Source organism: Geotrypetes seraphini, chromosome 16 (assembly GCF_902459505.1).
Source record: "Geotrypetes seraphini chromosome 16, aGeoSer1.1, whole genome shotgun sequence".
NCBI lineage: Eukaryota > Metazoa > Chordata > Amphibia > Gymnophiona > Dermophiidae > Geotrypetes > Geotrypetes seraphini.
The window spans coordinates 12,809,459-12,831,003 of record NC_047099.1 but is presented as its reverse complement, the minus strand read 5'-3'; the positions used below and the strand labels follow the sequence as shown (position 1 = coordinate 12,831,003).

The 21,545-nt window shown below is 40.9% G+C and overlaps 2 protein-coding genes across 3 annotated transcripts in view; both read right to left on the bottom strand.

Annotated features, from left to right (window-relative positions):
• Nucleotides 1–959: 959 nt before the first annotated feature.
• Nucleotides 960–1,916, bottom strand: LOC117349641 (olfactory receptor 6N1-like). Its single transcript, XM_033923233.1, has one exon. It carries the CDS (start codon nt 1,914–1,916, stop codon nt 960–962), a length of 957 nt encoding a protein of 318 aa, XP_033779124.1.
• A 2,851-nt stretch (nt 1,917–4,767) lies between these two features.
• The window catches only part of PLA2G4C (phospholipase A2 group IVC), a 57,370-nt gene continuing 40,592 nt past the window's right edge, over nt 4,768–21,545 (bottom strand). For both annotated transcript variants that reach the window (XM_033923600.1, XM_033923601.1), the window contains exons 11-16: nt 14,424–14,537; nt 14,211–14,336; nt 9,839–9,934; nt 9,308–9,465; nt 6,982–7,147; nt 4,768–5,190 (exon numbers count right to left, since the gene is read on the bottom strand). In XM_033923600.1, coding sequence (XP_033779491.1) covers nt 5,042–5,190; nt 6,982–7,147; nt 9,308–9,465; nt 9,839–9,934; nt 14,211–14,336; nt 14,424–14,537 — 809 coding nt within the window. In that variant the 3' untranslated portion in view covers nt 4,768–5,041. The remainder of the gene's footprint in view (nt 5,191–6,981; nt 7,148–9,307; nt 9,466–9,838; nt 9,935–14,210; nt 14,337–14,423; nt 14,538–21,545) is intronic.

Here is a 21,545-nt window from a genome sequence, read left to right as displayed (position 1 = left end):
GGGAGCAGCACGGCTCCCTGCAACTATTAGAGTTTCTATGAGCTTCGGGAGCAGCGCGGTTCCCTGCACTATTAGAGTTTCTATGAGCATCGGGAGCAGCGCGGCTCCCTGCTCTATTAGAGTTTCTATGAGCATCGGGAGCAGCGCGGCTCCCTGCACTATTAGAGTTCTTATGAGCATCGGGAGCAGCGTGGCTCCCTGCACTATTATAGTTCTTATGAGCATCGGGAGCAGCGCGGCTCCCTGCACTATTACAGTTTCTATGAGCATCGGGAGCAGCGCGGCTCCCTGCAACTATTAGAGTTCCTATGAGCATCGGGAGCAGAGCGGCTCCCTGCACTAATAACAGCTATCGTGGTTTAGTAAAAGGGGGGGTATGACAATAAAATGGTATATATTAATTAAAATGTCTAGGTTTCACCCAGGAAGACCAAAGGAGATTCCTTACTTCAAAATAAAGGCCCTCTTTTACTAACCCCCTCTTTTACAAAGGTGCGCTATGCTTTTTAGAGCGCACTAAACACGTGCTAAATGCTAACGCATGCATGTTATCCTATGGACAGGTTAGCGTTTAGCACGCGCGTTGATCTAGTGTGCGCTAATCACGCGCTAAAATGCTTAGCGCACCTTTGTAAAAGAGGGCCTAAGGTGCGCTAAGCATTTTAGCGCATGTTTAGCGCACGCTAAATCAATGCATGCGCTAACTGCTAATGCGTCCATAAGATAACATGCACGCGTTAGCATTTAGCACGTGTTTAGCGCGCTCTAAAAAGCATAGCGCACCTTTGTAAAAGAGGGCCTAAGGTGCGCTAAGTATTTTTTAGCGCATGTTTAGCGTGCGCTAAATCAATGCATATGCTAACTGCTAATGCATCCATAGGATAACATGCACGTGTTAGCGTTTAGCCCATGATTAGCGCTTGCTAATATTTTGCGCGCGCTAAAAAGCATAGCGCACCTTAGGAAAAGAGGGGGAAAGTCTTCTTTAGTACTTTCTTCACAGCCTCTCTTACCTCCCTGTTCCTCAAACTGTAGATGATGGGATTCAGGAGGGGTGTTAACAGCGTATAGAAGACTGCCACAGACTTTCCAAGTTCTAGGGAATAGTTTGCTGATGGTCTAACATACATGAACATTATTGTCCCATAGTATATAGTGACAACAGTGAGATGAGATGCACAAGTAGAAAAGGTCCTCATTCTCCCTCTAGAAGAAGAAATCTTCATTATTGTGACTATGATACGGATGTAGGAAGCTACTGTGATGATAAAGGAACTAAGTATTGTGACTGAACATAATGTATAGCCCAGTACTTCATTGATGTAGGTAGATGTGCAAGCCAGTTTGAATAGCGGGCCTGCATCACAGAAGAAATGATTAATCTCATTAGGTCCACAATAGGGCAACTTGGCTATGAGTATAATTGGATATATCGGAAACAGAAATGGTACAGTCCAAGCTACAAGAGCTAGTTTGCAACAGACACTATTGCTCATGATGTTGGCATAATACAATGGGTTGCAAATGGCCGCATAGCGATCAACAGCCATGACTGCCAAAAAGAAGCATTCTGAACCTCCGAGTGCAAAGAAAAAGTAAAATTGTGTAAAGCAGCCAGACAAGGTGATCCTCTTCTTTTCCATCAGTAAATCTACCAGCATCTTGGGAATAGTCACTGTGGTATAGCAGATACCACAGACAGCTAGGTTACTCAGGAAGAAGTACATGGGAGTGTGAAGATGAGAATCGTTAACTGTGACCACCATGATAAGGGCATTTCCAAGGAGGATACAAGTATATGCCATCAAGACAACCCCAAAAAGAATGAACTGCATTTTACTCAGGTTAGAGAAACCCAGAAAGATGAATTCTGTCACAGTCGTTTGGTTTTCCATTTCCCCCAGCCAGATATGCATCATGCTATATTTGCAAACAACAAACAGGGAAGAAGGTGATGCAAACTTATATTTTATAAAACATTGCCAATTAAAATCTAGCCTATTGTCTGGTAAGCCTAAAAAGTCATATCAACAAAGTCTCCTTAGTTTTCTGGAGATATGCAGGGCCATAGGCAGTGGAATACTTTTTTGTTTGGGGGGTGGGTCCAAAAACTCCACCCTAGCCCAGCAGGATCCTGCATCACGACCTCTCTCTCCAGCTCCCGCCTCCCCCACCTACCTTCCCCAGTCACTGTAATTTTAAATCTTTGGGTAGCTGCCACGCAGTGTCAATGAGCAGGCCTATCCTGGAAGTCTTCATCCTGCATCGGCGCTCGTTGATGCTGCACGTCGGCTGCCCGAAGATTTAAAATGACAATGGCCGGGAGAAGGTGGGTGGAGGAATAAATCCATAACTGACTCTTCTGACTGCCAATTTTGGGAGAAGCCATGGCCCTTGTGGCCTCCCCCGTTCCGACGCTTTTGTCCAGGGCCCTTCAAGAGCAATTTCTTCATCATTACATCCAGCTTGCACCTTGATATACATTTAGAAACTTCCTTCAAACTGTTTAAAACTATCTTAGAGATCTATTGTTTTAGTCAAGCATTCTCTAATGTTAACTGTACTCATATCTACTCCAGAGCTCATGGTCTTGTTTTGGCAATGCTTCCATTGTCATATTTCTAATTTATATCACCATCCTTCCCTCTAAGTGTCTCTTATTTAGGAACCTACGCTTCCTAATACACCCCATCCCCCGATTTTTCATATGAGCGTCAGAGCTGTTACTGCCATGTGCGGCACTAAAATCCGTGCTATGATTTTGTAAAAGGGGAGGTAGCTTTCTCTCTTTGTTTTTAAGTCTCTTTATCTTTTTGATTCACTATAAACTGCTTAGGTTTGCTGAGATTTGTGGTATGAGTATATTAAATAAATATGAACTAAGAAATGCAAAATGAGCTGTAATTTGGGTGAAGTGATCCAATTTGTAGGACAGATTTTTCCCCAACTAAAATAATATTGGGGATGCCCGTTCTCCAAGTTGTTGCATGTCATTTTCAAATTCCGTTAATGGTGTCTAAATGTGACTGGCACACTGTCGGCATCCATTTTTTCAGACATCACTGATTCAGGTATCATTTACAGAATCCAGCCCAAAGTGCATACCCATCGGTGTCAGGTCAAAAGCGCGCCGGGACAAAGGCGCACCCAGACAATTGAGGGTAGCGCGGAGGCGCGCGCCGCTCAAAATTACTGTTTTTAAGGCTCCGACGGGGGTGCGTTGGGGGGAACCCCCCCACTTTACTTAATAGACATTGCGCCGCGTTGTGGGGGCGTTGTGGGGGGTTTGGGGGTTGTAACCCCCCACATTTTACTGAAAACTTCACTTTTTCCCTGTTTTTAGGGAAAAAGTTAAGTTTACAGTAAAATGTGGAGTGTTACAACCCCCCAAGCCCCCCATAACGCCGGCGCGATGTCTATTAAGTAAAGTGGGGGGGGTTCCCCAACAAAACCCCCCGTCGGAGCCCCTAAAAACTGTAATTTTGAGCGGCACGCGCCTCCGCGCTGCGCTCAATTGTCCGGGCGCGCCTTTGTCTTCCGCGCCGTTGTCTATGAACCATATCCATCAGAGCATAAATGTTGCCATACTATTCTTGAAACATCTCAGGAAGAAGTTCAATACCGTAGTACTCCTTAGTATTTGAGCAGGATTTGAATATGTTAATGAAGATTTTCTTTCATTTCTCCCAAAATTTATTCATGGGAGAAAAGATTTGGATTTTTCAGATGTTACGAAATCCACTCAACAAAGAAGGAAAATATTCTAGAGTATGAGGGAGGAAACTTTAAAAAAATGGGAGCTACTATTTTGCTTAGTTATCCATGTAAATGTATGATTAAATATTCTGGAATGAAATATGTTTATTTTGTGCCGGAAAAACTGTGAAGCTTTCTGGATAGTAAAAAGTAATATATAATAGATTGGAGGGCTGTTATTAAGAAAATTGAACCGGATTGAAGCCTTTTTCTAATTTCGATATTGGTATATTCTTTGGTAATTGCCATGTGCAGTCTATACTTAACCCACAACCTGCCTTCACCCTTAGCATATGTAGTAAAAGGGCACAGTCTAAGAAACAGGGTAAGTCTAAGAACAACATTGTATAGTTTCATGACTTGTTTGTTTCTTTTGACTGTTGCTCTGCTTGACTCATAGCTTTAGTCACTTCCAGCTGAGTTCTTGTCAGTATTACATGCCCAAACCTGGTAGTGTCTGTTAGCTGTTATGCAGAGTAAACAGATGTCCTCTCTGACTGCATTTGAATCTTTGTATACTGATAACAGCAAGCAGATGACTTGTTTTTGGACATGTGCTATCCTGTGTTTGAAAGGTAAACATTGCATGGGTTGTTATGTTTGTAGCTCATCTTTGGAGTGAACACATGTACTGCCCAGATATGTCTCCTGTGGAAGAAGCTCCCCGCCTGACTGTAAAGGACTACCCAGTTTGTGAGAGGCAGAGGATGCAGGCACAGGTATCCACGGTGATCAAAAATGGCTGCCGCAAGTTTCTGCATCAGTGGGAACTTGAGGCAAACATTTTTGATAGTAGATATGCATGGGGCAGGAGTGTAGGAAGATCACTCCTGCCCCGCATCACCACTGGACCACAAGGGCTTTAAATGTTTAAAAAAATATATTTGCAAGGGAACTGTGCCCCTAACCCCGGCAAATATGAAGAGAGATGTGGATATTCATTGTGGATATTCTAAAATCCTGTCACCAGGACAAGTTGGTCAAGAAAGTAATGACAAATACGAGTAGAGCTGGGAAGGAGAAATAATTTTATTTTGCACTGACAACAGTACTGAAATAGCATTTCTCTCAATATGCATGCAGATAAGAAAAATGAGGTTGGTTACAAATGCATTGGATGGGTATTTGTTCTCTTTTCGAATTTTTTGTAAGCCATGCCGAGCTCTACTGTTATAGCGAAGATGCTTTATATAAGCCTAAGGTTTAGTTTAGTTTAGGTAGGCGACCAATTTTTTTTGTAGCTCTAGTGAGGTTCCAGAGGTAAAAATGTTTGGGGTGATCCAGCCTAATTACAGTATTTTCTGATGCTCTCTATGATTTTTGGGACGTTGTTTCTTACATTCATCTTACTTAATTCATACAAGATTTTGATTTGCTCTTTATTATACTGCAGACATGCAATGTTATACTCGACAGTCCGCAGTTGTACGGTACCTAATGAAAGAGAAGCAAACAAGGACACGATCATCATTTTTAAAAAAGCATAAAAACAAACACATAAAAAACGATTAACAATTGTGCGTGGAATTTCATGTGGTACCTAGTTTATTAATTTATTAATTCTTGATATCTCGCAAATCGCATCACAGCTAAACGACTTACACCTAACGACACCTACCTGATAAGTAGGCATGGTTGGAGTGGATAACAGGCATGGTAGACTTAGGCGCCACTAGGCGTCACTAGGCATAGGTGTAGGTAAATTAGTCCAAGCGCTTACCTCTACGATGCCTATATTTCCTTAGGCACTGCTAGGCTAGGCGTAATTCTATAAAGGATACCTAGGTGGCCTTTTACTAAGGTGTGCTAGCCGTTTTAGCGTGCGTTAAATGCTAAAGCGTCCATTATAGTCTGTGGATGCGTTATTGTTTAATTCACGCTAAATATTAATGCGCGCTAAAACGTCTAGCGTACCTTAGTAAAAGGACCCCTTAATGTTGATTGACATTCACATGGACCTGTGCCTATAAGTTAGGTGCAGGTAGGTGGTGTTTATAGAATACGACCCTATGTGCATTTAGGGCCAGATTCTATAAATAGTGCCTAAGCACACCTGCTGGATGTGGTTCTCAATCAACCACTAGGCGTCATTTAAAGAATCACGCCTACTGGCACCTAAGCAGACTTAGGCATCACTAGCCCCTCTTTTACAAAGGTGTGTCCAAACTTTTTAGCGCACACTAAACGCTAATGTGTGCATACTATCCTATGGATGCGTTAGCGGTTAGCACCTGCGTCGATTTAGCATGCGCTACATCCACGCTAAAACGCTTAGCGCGCCTTTGTAAAAGAAGGCCTAGATGTCCTATAAGTAGGTGCTGGTACATTAGGTCAGGTTTTCACTAGTGACGCCTAAGTCTGCCATGCTTATTCTCTGCCCCTAACCATGCCTACTTTTTCAGGTAGGTGTTGGTAGGCATTGATAGGCATCAGATACAATACTCCCTCTAAGGTCCGACTGGGGGCATGTAAATTTTTTCTCGTGTGAGTGACAAGTTCTAAAAATAACAAATAATGCAATCAACAACTTCTAAAAATCAACAATTTTCCAGATTTTCAAATATTTTTTTGTGAGCGACCAGGTAAAATCTGAGACTGAGTACCCTAGAATGTACGAGTGGTTGCTCATGTGCTCAACTTAGAGGGAACATAAGGCGATGCTAGGTGGCGTGCCAAAGTCCATGCGTAACTTTTAGTTGATTTTCAAAAATTAATTTTTCAATGAACTTCAATGTTGCAATCAACTACCATGTCATTTAAGTTGAACTGAATAACTTGGGTTGCGAGCAGAATTGAGTTAGGCATTGCCAAGCGTCCACAATTAGGGATCCTATAGTACCTAACATAGGTGTCCTCTATAGCATCTGGTCCTCAGTGTGCACTCTTTAGGAAAAGCAATCCCATGTTTCCATAAAATATCATATTGCCAAAGAGGTTTCCTATAAGATAAAGGCCTTCTTTTACAAAGGCGCGCAAAGCGTTTTAGCGTGGATTTAGTGCGTACTAAATCAATGCATGCGCTAACTGCTAATGCGTCAATAGGATAGCATGCACGCATTAGCATTTAGCGTGCGTTTAGTGCGCGGTAATATTTAGCATGCGCTAAAAAGCTCAGCACACCGTTATAAAAGAGGGGGGGGGAAGTTAACAGTGGATAGGTTATGATTTTGGTGACATCACATTACAAGGGAAAGGGAGAGATCCTGTGAATAAACTATTACATACCTTTACTGGTGACATTATTGAAGACTGGAAAGTGGAGTACAGTAGGAACATTTTCACCTTCGAAGATGTAACAGTCCTTGGGATTACTCTGGTCAGCTGGATCGATCTCAACCTTGGGAAATGGTATATTATTGGCTTTGCAGTAATCTGAAGCTTGCTTAATACCCTGAAGGACCAAGTCAGGGAGAAGCAGATGTTAGAAAAACATATTTAAAGCTATAATTTAAAGAGGGTTAATGAGGCTGATCTGTCATAAAAACATGCAAGGTAGATTAACGAGATGGTATCTAGTCGATCTCTTCCTTAATATATTGTCCATCCCCCAACTCATCTAGAGTTATAGATGTATGGAACATGCTCCCAGCAGATGGTCTCAGATCAAGAATGGTCTCAGATCAAGGATGAGGATGGTCTCAGATCAAGAAAACATAAAAAAGGAAAGATATTCTTAGATAAAGAAGGAATTATAGAGTTTAGTAGTTGGGCAGATTGGATAGTTCGTTGGTTCTTAACCCTGTCCTGGGTGGACCCCCCAGTCAGTCGGGTTTTCTGGATACCCCTAATGAATTTGCATGTGAGAGGTTTGCATATAATGGAGGAGACAGGCATGCAAATATATTTCATGGATATTCATTAGGGATAGCCAAACATGGAGACAAACATGGAGGAGACAAACATGGAAATATGTGTAATGCATATTCATTAGGGATATTCTGAAAGGCTGTCTGGCTGGGGATCTCTCAGGAGAGGGTTGAAAACTAATGTGATAGTCAGTATGGTCATTTTATACAGTATGGACCTGTTTCTATATTTAGCACCCCCAAAATTGGCACTCTCTAAAACATGGGTGTCCAACCTGCGGCCCGAGGGCCACATGCGGCCCCGTGAAGTATTTTGTGCAGCCCCAGTCGAGGGCGATGCAGTGTTTTCCTCTGCTGCCCCCGGGTGTTTACCGTCTTGCCGGCTCCCTCCTCTATCTTGCCGCAGCCGTTTGTGGGGCCCCAGAAACATTTTTTTTCGGCCAATGCGGCCCAGGGAAGCCAAAAGGTTGGACACCCCTGCTCTAGAACGATGCTTAGCTCGATTCTATAAAAAGCACACACCATATATGGAATCATGCTTAGCTAACATTTAGGGACACCCGTTTAGGTCTAAGTTGTCCATAGATCAGGTACGTTCTATACCAGTGCTCTTAACTTTTAGGAATGCCCATCGTCTGTCAATGCTTCTCCCACTGGCTACGCTTCCTTTTGAGAACTAGAACTGATGTGAATCGCTTTATAGAATGCCGACCAAGCTGCGCGCGTTATTTCTAATTAGGTATTAATTGTCAATTATCAGTGCCTATTAAACAATTAACCCTCCCTCTTTTACTAAGGTGCGCTAACCGATTAGCGCACGATAATCAGATTAGCGCGTGCTAAAGGCTAACGTGTCCATAGACTAACATGCACGCGTTAGCATTTAATGCGCACTAATTCGATTAGCGGACCTTAGTAAAGGAGGGCCTATGTTGCATCTGTAAGCAATCTATAGGCTATATACAGAATTTGGGAATCTAAGAGCAATTCTATAAAGTGACACCTAAATCAAGGCACCACAGTGGGGCTCATGTAGTACCAATTCTACGAGGGATCTTCAAAAGGTTTCTGCACTTTTAATTTTTTTTTAAACGCTACTTATTAAATATCTCAAAAGCAAATTACTTCACTTTTTCCACATAATCGCCATGTTTTGCAACTGACTAGTCACATGACTGTCTACAACACACCCTATTACCACTCCTCCTACCTCCGCCATTTCCCACAAAAATATGAACGTGCAGAAACCTTTTGAAGAACTCTCACCTAATGGCATTAAGGAATATATAACCTGTTATAGAATGCCAGCCAGCGCAAAGCCGCTTTGGTGCTTCAAAACTTAAATGGGATCACTTATGCCTGGTCAATGACTGATGTAAGTTGACATGTCTAAGTGCATCATGCAACATGTGTAGCTTAGAGTACTCCATAAGTTGCTCATGCTACATAGTGACACGCCTTGCTCCACCCACGGGTGTTGCCCAATTGCAGTTATGCACAATGCAAGGTATGTGCCAAGTTTATAGAATAGTGCCAAGCACTTACTCGTGTCATTACCAATCAATGATGCCATATTCTTTGGCGTACAGTTGTTGACTTACTGTAGGCACATCTTATTGTCTTGCTTTTAATGTACTATATCTGTGTACTGTAGATAAGTTAGTGAGTCCCTTAGGCTGTATGTACCTATTAGGTATACAACTACCTAGTCTAATTAAAGAAATAACTGATGTTATTCCCATTACCACGAATGGATCAAGCATCGGGAAGTATTCAAATGAGAGAATGCATTTCACATTTTGTTGTTTTCGTAGAATTAAAGGATACGGAGAATTTATTGCATGTCCCGCATCAATTAAATACCGGACTTCTCTTTGTGTGAGGTCAGTGGGCACAGATGCACCTAAAATAAAGAAAATATTTTGATGGGAAGTAGTCTGACTGAGATGACTGAGTTGAGGTAGGCATCGCTAAGTTCATTGGTAGGCCAACTCCACTCTCAGGAATTAACTCATTAAGATAATCCAGTTTTTTTCTAGAGGCAACATTACGTCTTATATGTGTGGGAGTCTGCCACCAGCATTCCTGTCATCAGGAAAGTACAATAATATTACACTTTCCATCATGAGAGGCAAGGAATTCACCAGAGTGTCTCACAGAACTTGCCTGTTCCTCATGAATAAAATCATGCCATTGCATATCAAAAGAGATGACTAAAAACATGTCCGAATCCAAAGTGAAAATACAATCTTACCACCAAAACAGATATTACTTACCACTCTTGTAGAGGAAGTTATCTGTGGTTCCCCAAATCCAGCCAACCAAGCATAGCACTGTTTTTACAAGAAGCTTAGCTACTGGTATCACCAAATCTGTAATGAAAACATAGATCAGCCCCGCAGGAGAAAAATGTTTTGTTTGGTTTTAGCACAACTTGCAGCACATATAGAGGATCAATCTAGACTCCTGGAAAAGACCCTTTTGGCCGAAACAAGGACAGTGTCAAGTCCTCCCTAATTGTTGATTGCTACTTGAACCATGTACTGCTATGATAAACCTTTTTACTTTTCCAGATATTGTGTGGCTTTCTCCCTCTCTCTGAGTGGGATATCTTTTTGTCCCCCCACCCTTTTTTGTATCTTGGCTGTTTACCCCAACATTAGTACACTTTTTTTGGGGGGAGGGGGTTGTTTGTTTAAATAAAAATGTTAACAAGGCATGCTAAATAAATTAATATGTACTACTGATTCAGAGGTCAATATATTTTAACTAAATATAGCACAGTATCCAAATCAAGGCCTGTAAGCCAATGGCAGCCAGATACCAAGGTGGCCTCAATGACAAGACAATCAAGGCACAACAAAGGAGTCATGAGGATGAGATGTCAATGATTCAGCCACGGGTGTAAAGTTCAAAGTTCATTTTATTGATAGTGGCACTGCGAGGACTCGAAGACTCGACACTGACAGTGTTTCGGCATCTACGCCTTTGTCAAGAGTCTCAAGGGCTGGCAGTTCTATCACATATATAGAGCATTCAATGCAGGTCAAATTTAGAAGTGAGAAGAAAAATATCTGGTGTCCAAAGCAAAGCCGAGGTCACGAGTGAAAGAGAGCAAGTCACAAAGTGAACTTTGAACTTTATACCCGTGGCTGAATCATTGACATCTCATCCTCATGACTCTTTTGTTAAGCCAATGGCAGCCACTATAGATCCCCCAGATACTCCTTTGGCCACCATCTTGATGCTCCTTGGACACTCTGATAATCACCCCAGACAACCCCCAAGATCCACCTAAATATTCTTCCAACCTCTATCTGCTCATAAAGCATGATAATACCAAGAACCCTGCTGAATAATAAAGGTACCATATGTCAGTTTCTAATGCATTTTGCTAAAACCAATGTTCATAGTGGAAGAAGATTTACAGCAAAACTGACAAACCATTGCCCTGATTGAGACACCAATGAGACTTTGAACTTAATGAGAACATGTTAGCACTAAACATAACCAAAACAAAATCTACGATCTTCCCATGGAAAGAGGGAATAGCTCTTCAGGCCCCATTCTTACTCAGCAACTTTGCCCTAGACAACATTTCTTCTATAAAAATCCTAGGGGTAGTATTTGACAAAAAAAAATTAAATTTTCCACAATCGTATTAGTTCCATAGCTAAATCCTGCTTCTTTAAATTAAAGATGATCCGCTCTATTTCTAAATTCTTAGAGCCAAAATCTTTAAATATACTGGTCTACTCCCTTATAATTGCAAAAATTGATTACTCAGAAGGAGATGAGACGACTTCAGATCATCCAAAATACTGCCATAAAACTCATATTTAAAGCCAAGAAATTCGATCATGTGACCCCCTTATTACGTAAAGCTCACTGGTTACCCATCAAACAGAGGATTTCTTATAAAATTGCTTGATTAACTTATAAAACACTGCCATCAAAATCTCCCCAATTTATTGAAAAATACTTAATTCCCTGCAAACCAACATGTCTTCTAAGATCTGCAGACCATAGACTATTAACTGTTCCATCTCTGCGTATTATAGGTGCGCTTACCGATTAGGTGCGCTAAATGCTAACGCATGCAAGTTAGTCCGTGGACGCGTTAGCGTTTAGTGCACGCTAATTCGATTAGTGCACCTTAGTAAAAGAGGGGGCAAGTGTCAAGACATCTTCTCAGTGGTAGCCCCCCCAGCTTCCTACCCCTTTCAGAGAAGAAAACAACTTAGATCGCTTTAAAGGCCTTCTTAAAACACACTTTTTTAAAGATACATTTAATATCTAATTCCTCCCTTGGGATATTCTTGCTCTCTCTCCATCAGTCTCTCATTCTCTTCTAAAAGAATCAGATCCTAGTACTTCCTCTCCTTTCGTCTGGCTCCTTTCTTTGTTTCCTATCCTATATATATATTGTATTTCTACCCCCTCTCCTGCTGTGTCATGTCAGGTTCTGTGTCCGTTTTTGTAACGCCATTTATTTAAGTTGTGTCTTCTTAATTTGCACTGTCACAGGCGTTTTTTTTTAGTTTTTGATTTGTCTCCCCGTTTAGAATGTATATAAGAGACAGCATCACATTTTAATAAAAACTTGAAACTTTGTCCCATTATTGCAATTGTTTTCATGGAGGATTCATCTAGATCTTCCCTCCAAACCTATATTAATGGCATTTTTTAAATCAAAAATTCTAAAAAATAAAATATACTTAGCATGAAAGCAATATGTTATCATATTAAAATAAACCCATATTATCATAAAACATCAAATCTCACCTAACCCGTAGTACATCTGTTAACATCAACCTGGCTTGGCCTAGCAAGAAGGGCAGTCAGTCCCAGGCGCCATATTGCTCAGGGCGCTCGCACCCCCTCCTCTTCTCCATCCCACATTGCCATTCTGCCCCCTGCCACGCGCGCTCCTTCCCTTCCCCATACCTTTTTAACTTCAGCATGAGCAGCTGCCAACTTGCTGCCCACGTCAGCATCAGCGCTGTCTCTGATGTTACTTCCAGGACCCGCACCTAGGAAATGATGTCAGAGAGAGTACCGGAGCCAAAGCGGAAAGTAAGTTGATGGTTGCTCGCGCCAAAGTTAAAAATGCATGGGGAAGGGACATGTACACGTTTTTTTGGGGGGGAGCAAGGAAGAGGGCCAGGGAGGGGTGTCACCGCCCCGGACGCCACTATTCTTAACTACTTCTTCTCAAAAAGCAACCAAAAGCTATACCAAATGGGACTGATATTCAAAGTCCTTCAACTGAGTAAGAGACTCTTATCTGGTTAAGGCATGCAAACCAGACTCTGAGGAAATATTCTGCAATACCTAGAAACCTAGGAGTTACCTAGAAATGAGTAATGCCACTGAATATCCCCTCTAACCATTACAGCCAAAAATGGCAATTATGTAGATGGTCTCGCAGAAGTCAGGGCAGAGTCAACACTGAACTGGTTAAGGGGGGAAGTTAGCAATGTACCACATAAATAATAGTTCCATCTTTGTCTAGTTTAACATATCTACATAAGTGTTGAATTTCATCACTTTTTCAACTAACTGCTATATCCATGTCACACACATACTCAGAAATTTAAGGTTGATAACTGGATATGGATTGGCATTGACCAGGCATCATTTTTTGTATTTGCAGTTAGCTTTGACTTCCGCCAGCTAAGTATTATCACCAATATATCTTTAAGCCTCTCTCAAAACAACGAATAGCTCTCCTCAAACTGCATTTCTTAGGGATTCCCTCTTGTGTTAGAACTCTTCTCGCCTTCCAGATTTTCTGTAAATCTATGAAAACACTGTTATTTCAACCGTTCTTATAACTTGTTGTAAGGAAAATTAGTTATCTTCTAAGATGTTGGATGAGGGTCTTCATCAATAAGTTATTTTCTATCTAACTACTTTCACTTCGATTATCGATTTTTATGTGAACCGAGTCGAGCTCCTTTTGGGGAGATGACACGGTATATAAATCCAAGATTTAGATTAGATTAGGTAACAGGAAATCCAGAATTAAGAATGCAGATCTGCTATAAACATGTGATCGATGACCAATTACTATAGATGGTCCATACTATGCCTATAATGATAGCAATGTCAATTGGGATGTATGTTTTCCCCCCGGTTCTATTCTGTACCTTTTTCATTTGGTAATTGATGTTTACCTGAAGCTGCCAGTGCACACTGTCAATGTCCACGATAGAAGTCTATAAAATACTGAGTGGAGTGGAAAGGTAGATGTGAATGCCTTGTTTATTCTTTCCAAAAATACAAGGATTAGGGGGCATGTGATGAAGCTGCTACTTAGTAGATTTAAAATAAACTGGAGAAAATATTTCTTCCCTCAATGTGTAATTAAACTCTGAAATTCATTGCTGAAGAATGTGGTGAAATCGGTTCACTTAGCAGGGTTTAAAAGAGGTTTAGATAATTTCCGAAAAGTCCATAAGCCATTACTGAAATGGCATGGGGAAATCCACTGCTTATTCCTAAAATAAACAGCATAAATCTGTATTACTACTTGGGATCTAAGACCTGGCTTGGTCACTATTGGAAATAGGGTACTGGTCTTGAAGGACCTTCTGCAATTATTGTGTTCTTGCAGTCAATAATGTGTTTTCATGCTTTACCAACCTGTAAACTCCACAAACAGAAGGAGGTTCAATATGGCAGCCAGATTTGCTTTTTCTTCTAAATCGTTCTTATTCCATCTCCCATTCATCCATTTTACCAGTTGGTAAGAGGCACTGTCGCGCAGCTCTGTTCAATCAAAATCCGTAGTAAAGTGAGTAAGGAATAGGATGCAAAACATTTCCATTGTAGTTGAAATTATGCTAAGTCTCCTACCACTCAAGAGGGTAAGCAGCTTCTCCAACACAATCTCACTGCCTTCTGTAGTTTCGTTAACAATCTTACGCAGTTTCGAGGTAAGATCAAAAATATCGGTCAGGTTACCTAGGACTGTGGAAATGACATAAACCTTGTTAAACATCAGTATCATTAAGTTGAATCTCTATCTGCTTTTGGGCTTAAATATATGGAGCAGTTTTTCTGCCATTTAAGACCAAAAAAACATAGCAGGTCTAATTTATAGTTATTTTTCACAAGTATATGGACACCCATCTAGAAAAGATAACAACAAACCCATCAACTAGCGAAGCCATCGTAGCAGACAGAAGATTCACCTACCTTCAGATAACCTTCCCCCAAATTACCCATCTTAACACCTTCCAATTAAACAAATACCATAAATAGATTGTAACCTACCCTCTCTAACTGAATTCCATATGTATTTTTCATACAGTTCTTCACTGTCAGTTTAATTTCCATCCTATAAATTCACATAGAATTTTTCTTTTTTCAACCATCTTTATTTTCTCTTCTTTATTAATTTCCAGGTACTTTAGTTAGATTGTGAGCCTTCGGGACAGTAAGGGAATTTTTTAAGTACCTTCTTACTTCTCATTTATAATCTTAATGTATATTTTCTTCAAACCGCTTAGAACCTAACGGATGTAGCGGTATATAAGAAATAAATTACATTACATTACATTACATAAATGATCTGGTATAAACATTTCTACTAGTACTTCGCTGATAGGTGTGGATAGGATCAGAGTTTGGATAAAAAGCAGACAGAGTTTGCAAGTACATACTTAGATTATAAAACATACTAATTAAGTAATCTAGGCTCTGACAGTCCGACCCAGTGGATTACCATCCCATAGAAACATAGAAAATGATGGCAGAAAAGTCTGCCCACACTAATGACCCACCCCCCTAACTTTACCCTCTTAGATAACTCATAGCCCATCAAGTCTACCCACTCTGATTGCCCTCCCCCAATTTACCCTCTTAGAGATCCCACATGTACATCCCATTTTTTCTTAAAATCTGGCACGCTGCTGGCCTCGATCACCTGCACTGGAAGTTCATTCCAATGGTCAACCACTCTTTCGGTGAAGAAGTACTTCCTGATGTCACCATGAAATCTCCCGCCCCTGATTTTTAGTGGATGTCCTCTTGTGGCCGAGGGTCCTTTAAGAAAGAAAATATCCTCTTCCTCCTCAATACGACCAGTGATATATTTAAACGTCTCAATCATGTCTCCCCTCTCCCTACGTTCTTCGAGAGAGTACAGCCGCAATTTAGTCAGTCTCTCCTCGTATGAGAGATCCTTGAGCCCCGAGACCATCCTGGTGGCCATTCGTTGAACCGACTCAACTCTCAGCACATGTGTCATTCTTTAGTGTCTAACTGTAACATTATTCTACATTCCCCCCCAAAAAATGGCCAAGCACCAAAGAAGAATTCTTCGAATTCCTTTCGGCTAATACCATAAGAGGACCATACAATATGATGCTGGGTGACATAAACATTCACCTGGAACAAGAGGAAAAACCAATTGAGGAAAATTGAAATCGATACGTTCCTAACTACCCTTGGCTTCATCATACCAAACAAAGAGGAAACACATGAAAAGGGACACCAATTGGATATAGTCACCTTTTCACACAAAGATATCCCCAAACCTAAAATCCAGTACAGGAGCCTGGGATAAATGCATATGGTCAGACCATTATATTTGCAATTCTGAATTAAGCTGGCAAAAGAAACACTCATTCGCAAAACACATAAGCCATGCGAGACAGAAAACAACAATCACCAGCAGAAACACCATAAATCCACCAGAATTCTGGACACACTACGAATCATGTCCCAATTCGGAGGAAGAACAAGATTTCCCTACCAGATGGGGAAAGTTCACCATAGAAGTACTAATCAAAATAGCACCAGCTCAAACTTACAAAAAGTACAAGAGGAATTCAAAAGAATGGTTTGATGCTGAACTACTAGCTCTCAAACGGGAACTCAGAAAACTAGAAAGAATATGGCTAAAATCAGACAAAGAGGAAGATAAAAGAAACTGGAAACAAAATATGAAAAAATACAAAACCCTGATAAAAGAAAAACGTTCTAAACACTATGCACAAAAAATTGGAGTGGTCAAAACAAATAGCAGAGAACTGTTCAAATTAGTAAACAGACTAACAGATACTACGCAAGTCCTAAAATACAACAACGAACAGATACCATCAGTCGACAGCCTTGCCGCCTACTTCAGAAAAAAAGTCTTGGACCTAAAAGCTACAATACCAACACCCTCACACGGTTTCGAACCCCAATTCAGACTACAGGAAAGGGAGCCCATTGTTGACAAGACCTGGGATCAATTTGAACCCCCCCAATTGGAACCAATTCCTCACCCTATTCAATAAATATGCCAAATCAAATTGCTTACTTGATGAATGCCCTCCCAAGATCATGCAAGCTGCAATACCCGAATTCAAAAGGGATCTATTTAACTGGACAACAACCACTCTTACAAGTGCATCCTACCAAGAAGATATGGGATGCATACTGATCACACCCATCCCAAAAGATCAGAAGAACTCAATCGCATTGACGTCCAATTACAGACCCATAGCGAGTACCCCTTATTCACCAAACTACTGGAAGAGTTGGTCAACTTGGAAAACTAGTAAATCACTTAGACAAATTCAACCTCCTCAATGAACATCAATCTGGGTTAAGAAAAGGATTCAGCACAGAGACAGTCCTAGGATCTATCCTCAACCATCTATATGATCTCTTCAGTAAAGGTACCAGTGCCCTAATCTTACAACTGGACTTCAGCAGCGCATTCGACTTAGTGGATCATGAAATAATGCTAAACTGCCTAGACGCAATGGGCCTCTCGGGAAGTGTTTGTACCTGGTTTCAGGGCTTCTTAACGAAACGATCATACCAAGTGGTCTACGACGGGAAATATTCTAATTCTTGGAAAAGTCCATCGGGAGTTCCCCAGGGTTCCCCCCTATTTCCCACCTTATTTAACATCTATACTTCTTCCTTAGGCCATCTTCTACAAAAGTTAAACCTAATATACTATATATACGCCGATGACATCTCTATCCTAATCCCAGTGACCAAAGTGACCAAGAACACCTCAAAACAAATCTCCCACATCATGACCGAAATAGAACAATGGTCTATTAATTTTAAACTGAAACTCAACTCAGAAAAGACAAAAATCTTCATGGCAAGCCCAAAAGACAAAATCAACACAACAACAATACACTTAAATGGTCATGATCATCTAATATCCAAAACTATAAAAATACTAGGAGTCACCCTAGACACCCACCTGACCTTGAGCGAACACACAAACTCGGTGTCCAAAAAATGCTTCCACACACTTTGGAAATTAAAACCATCAAAAAATATTTTGACCCTCCATCTTTTAGACTACTGGTTCAGTCACTGATCCTAGCCACCTTAGACTACTGCAATATCATCTATGTGGGCACACCCAAAAAAACTTTGAGAAAATTAAGGATAGTGCAAAATACGTCCGTCCGACTAATATTTGGACTAAAGAAAAGTGACCACATTAGCCCCTACTATAAACTGCTGCATTGGTTGCCAATTGAGTCACGGACTTTATTCAAGTTTTTCTGTTTTTGCTATAAACTGGTGTGGGGAATGGCCCCAACTTACCTATTACCTCACTTCGAACTTTACACCCCCACAAGGACAACCAGAAATCGCAACCTCTTTGCCTACCCGAAGATCATAGGTTGCAAATACAGAACCTTTCTGGATAGAACTTTTAAGTTTCAAGCTGCCAGACAGCAAACCTGGCTAGGCAACTTCACCGACAAAGCCAGGCAGACTTATGGCACCTTTCGGAAAGAAATCAAGACCGCTCTATTCAATAGATTTATTTCCCAGTCAGACAACGCCCCCCCCCCATCCTAAAACCTTTCTCTTTATGTTGATACTACACTTCTTCACAAATGTATTCTGTTCTTCTCTTGACTATTCAGTGTCTTCCTCACCACCTGTATTCTGTAATTCGCTGACCATCCACCCCTTTGATGTAAAATGCTTAAGATTATACTGTAACCTATTTGTAACCTGTAAACACTGATTACTCAGTGACTTCCTACCTGTTCTCACCTAGTAATTCGCTGATTGTACAGCTCTCTTTCACTGTAAACCGCCTTGAAGTCGCAAGATTATGGCGGTATAGAAAAAATAAAGTTATTATTATTATTATTATCTCAACCTCACTCCTTCTACAGAAGCATTATTCAATGCAAGGCTTGAGGGTCAGTGGCTGTGCCCATTCATATTCTCATTCTTCAATCTCTCCTTAAAGAATGATATGGGAATGGTTTCCCATTGTTTAACCATGGGGACGGGGACAACTGCGATTCTCTTAATCTTATGTTCTTATGTAAGCCAAGTATAAGACAATCAAGCTATTGTGACATCACTGAGGAGGTTGGCTCTTAAGCATTGGTAGAATGAGGCTATCTGCTCTGGATACCAAAGACTAGAGCATGCATGGTCCCTTTTTAAGGACACATGCACCAAGGTGCAAAATCTATATACTGTATACCACATATCAACAAGAGGAAGAAGAACAAGGAACCGGTGTGGCTCACTGTAGCAGTGAAAGAAGCGATCAGAGACAAGAAGACTTCGTTTAAGGAATGGAAAAGGACAAAAACGGACAAAAACTGGAAAAAGCACAAACAACATCAAAGCATAGTAACATAGTAGATGAAGGCAGATAAAGACCTGAATGGTCCATCTAGGCTGCCCAACCTGATTCAATCTAAAAATTTGGTGGTTTTTTTTTTTTTCTTCTTCTTCTCCATATCTATTTCTGGGCAAGAATCTAAAGCTAAATCTGGTACTGTTCTTAGGTTCCCAACTACTGAAGTCTCCGTCAAAGCTCACTCCAGTCCATCCACACCATCCCAGTCATTGAAGCTCTCCCCAGCCTCTCCTCCCCCAAACAGCAAGTCTGCCTAGCACAGGCCTTAGTTCTTCAATGTTTACTATTACTTTCTGATTCTAGATCTTCTGTGTTCATCCCACGCTTTTTTGAACTCTGTCACTGTTTTCCTGGACTTAATTCTAAATGGACTACGAGGACCAGCACAAGATGTAGAAGTAGAAGGGACACTGGGAAGCAGTGATCACAATATGATCTGCTTCAATCTAGTCACGGGGGCGAAAAATGATCCAGAACGACAGCCATGGCGCTGAATTCCAAAAAGGGAATTACGAAGGGATGAGACTCATGGTTGGGAAGAAGATTAAGAAAAGGATAAGTGCTGTAAAAATGATACAGGGAGTGCTGAAAGAGGACAAATCAAGACAAATAATGGCACCGATTAAATAAACTCTTCCACTTTCTGGTTCTTTAGTTCCAAATCCTTAAATAGTTGATTCTTAAACAGTTAATTATCACACTGAAGTTCCTCAGTATGCCACACTTAAACTCTCAACTTGAGAGCCTTTGTGGTGACTGTCCTCATCAGAACTTAAAAACCGGTGTTATATCAATTCATCTATATCTAATTATAATTTTATAAGTTTTTGTGTAGTTTTTTTTTTATTTTATTTCATTATTAAAGTGCCAGTGCTTTTCTTACAATTGATATTTAAATATATTTATAAAAACGTTTGTAAATTTTTATGAAAAGTGAGACTTAGCTTTGAATCATTACTGTTTCATTCCCCTCCGACGCGTTTCATTCTTCTTCAGGGTTAGCAATCCCGGTATGATTTTCTTTGGAATAAGCTAAACGCTAATAGCCTGAACATTTCTGTATTTTCCCCAACCCTGAAGAAGAATGAAACGCGTCGGTGGGGAATGAAACAGTGATAATTAACTATTTAAGAATCAACTATTTAAGGATTTGCAACTAAAGAACCAGCTAGTGAAAGAGGACAAAGCCATTGCCGACAAATGAACACATTTTTTGCGTCTGTGTTTACATAAGAGGATATATGCAACATACCAGAAGCTGACAGACTATACCTAGGAAATGAAGATGGAAAACTGACTGGGTTGAAGGTCAGTCTAGAAGAGGTATGCAGGCAGATTGACAGGCTTAAAAACGATAAATCCTATGGACCAGATGGCATCCATCCGAGGAACTGAAAGGAACTATAGCTGAACTGCTTCAACTAATAACCAATCCATCGATCAAATAGGGAAGGATTCCGGAAGACTGGAAAGTGGTGAATGTTACGCTGATCTTCAAGAATGATTCGAGGGGAGATCCAGGAAACTACAGGCCAGTGAGTCTGACCTCGGTACCGGGAAAGATGGTAGAGGCGCTGATAAAGGAGCGCATCGTTGACCACCTTGGCGGACACAATCTGATGAGGACCAGCCAGCACGGCTTCAGCAAAGGAAGATCTTGCTTGACGAACTTGCTGCACTTCTTCGAGGAAGTTAACAGGCAGATAGACAAAGGTCGACACTGTATATCTGGATTTTCAGAAGGCGTTTGACAAAGTCCCGCATGAACGACTACTTCGAAATATTGCGAGCCATGGGATTGAGGGTGAAATACTCACGTGGATCAAAAACTGGTTGGCGGATTGAAAACAGAAAGTGGGGGTAAATGGACAATACTTGGACTGGAAAAGCATCACCAGTGGAGTGCAGCAGGGCTCGGTGCTTGGCCCATGCTCTTCAACATATTTATAAACGACCTGGAAATTGGAACGACGAGCGAGGTGATTAAATTTGCAGATCATACGAAGTTATTCAGAGAATTGAAGACGCAGGAGAATTGCAATGACCTGCAACTGGACATAAACATACTCGAGAAATGGGCTGCGACATGGCAAATGAAGTTTAATGTAGATAAATGTAAGGTAACAAAAATGTCGGTAACAAAAATCTTGTACACGAATACAGGATGTCTGGTGCAGTACTTGGAGAGACTCCCCAGGAAAGAGACTTGGGAGTACTGGTTGACAAGTCAATGAAACCGTCCGTGCAATGCGCGGTGGTGGCGAAAAGGGCAAACAGAATGTTTGGAATGATTTTTTTTTAGTTCAATGATTTTATTGAATATTATAGGAATTATAAAC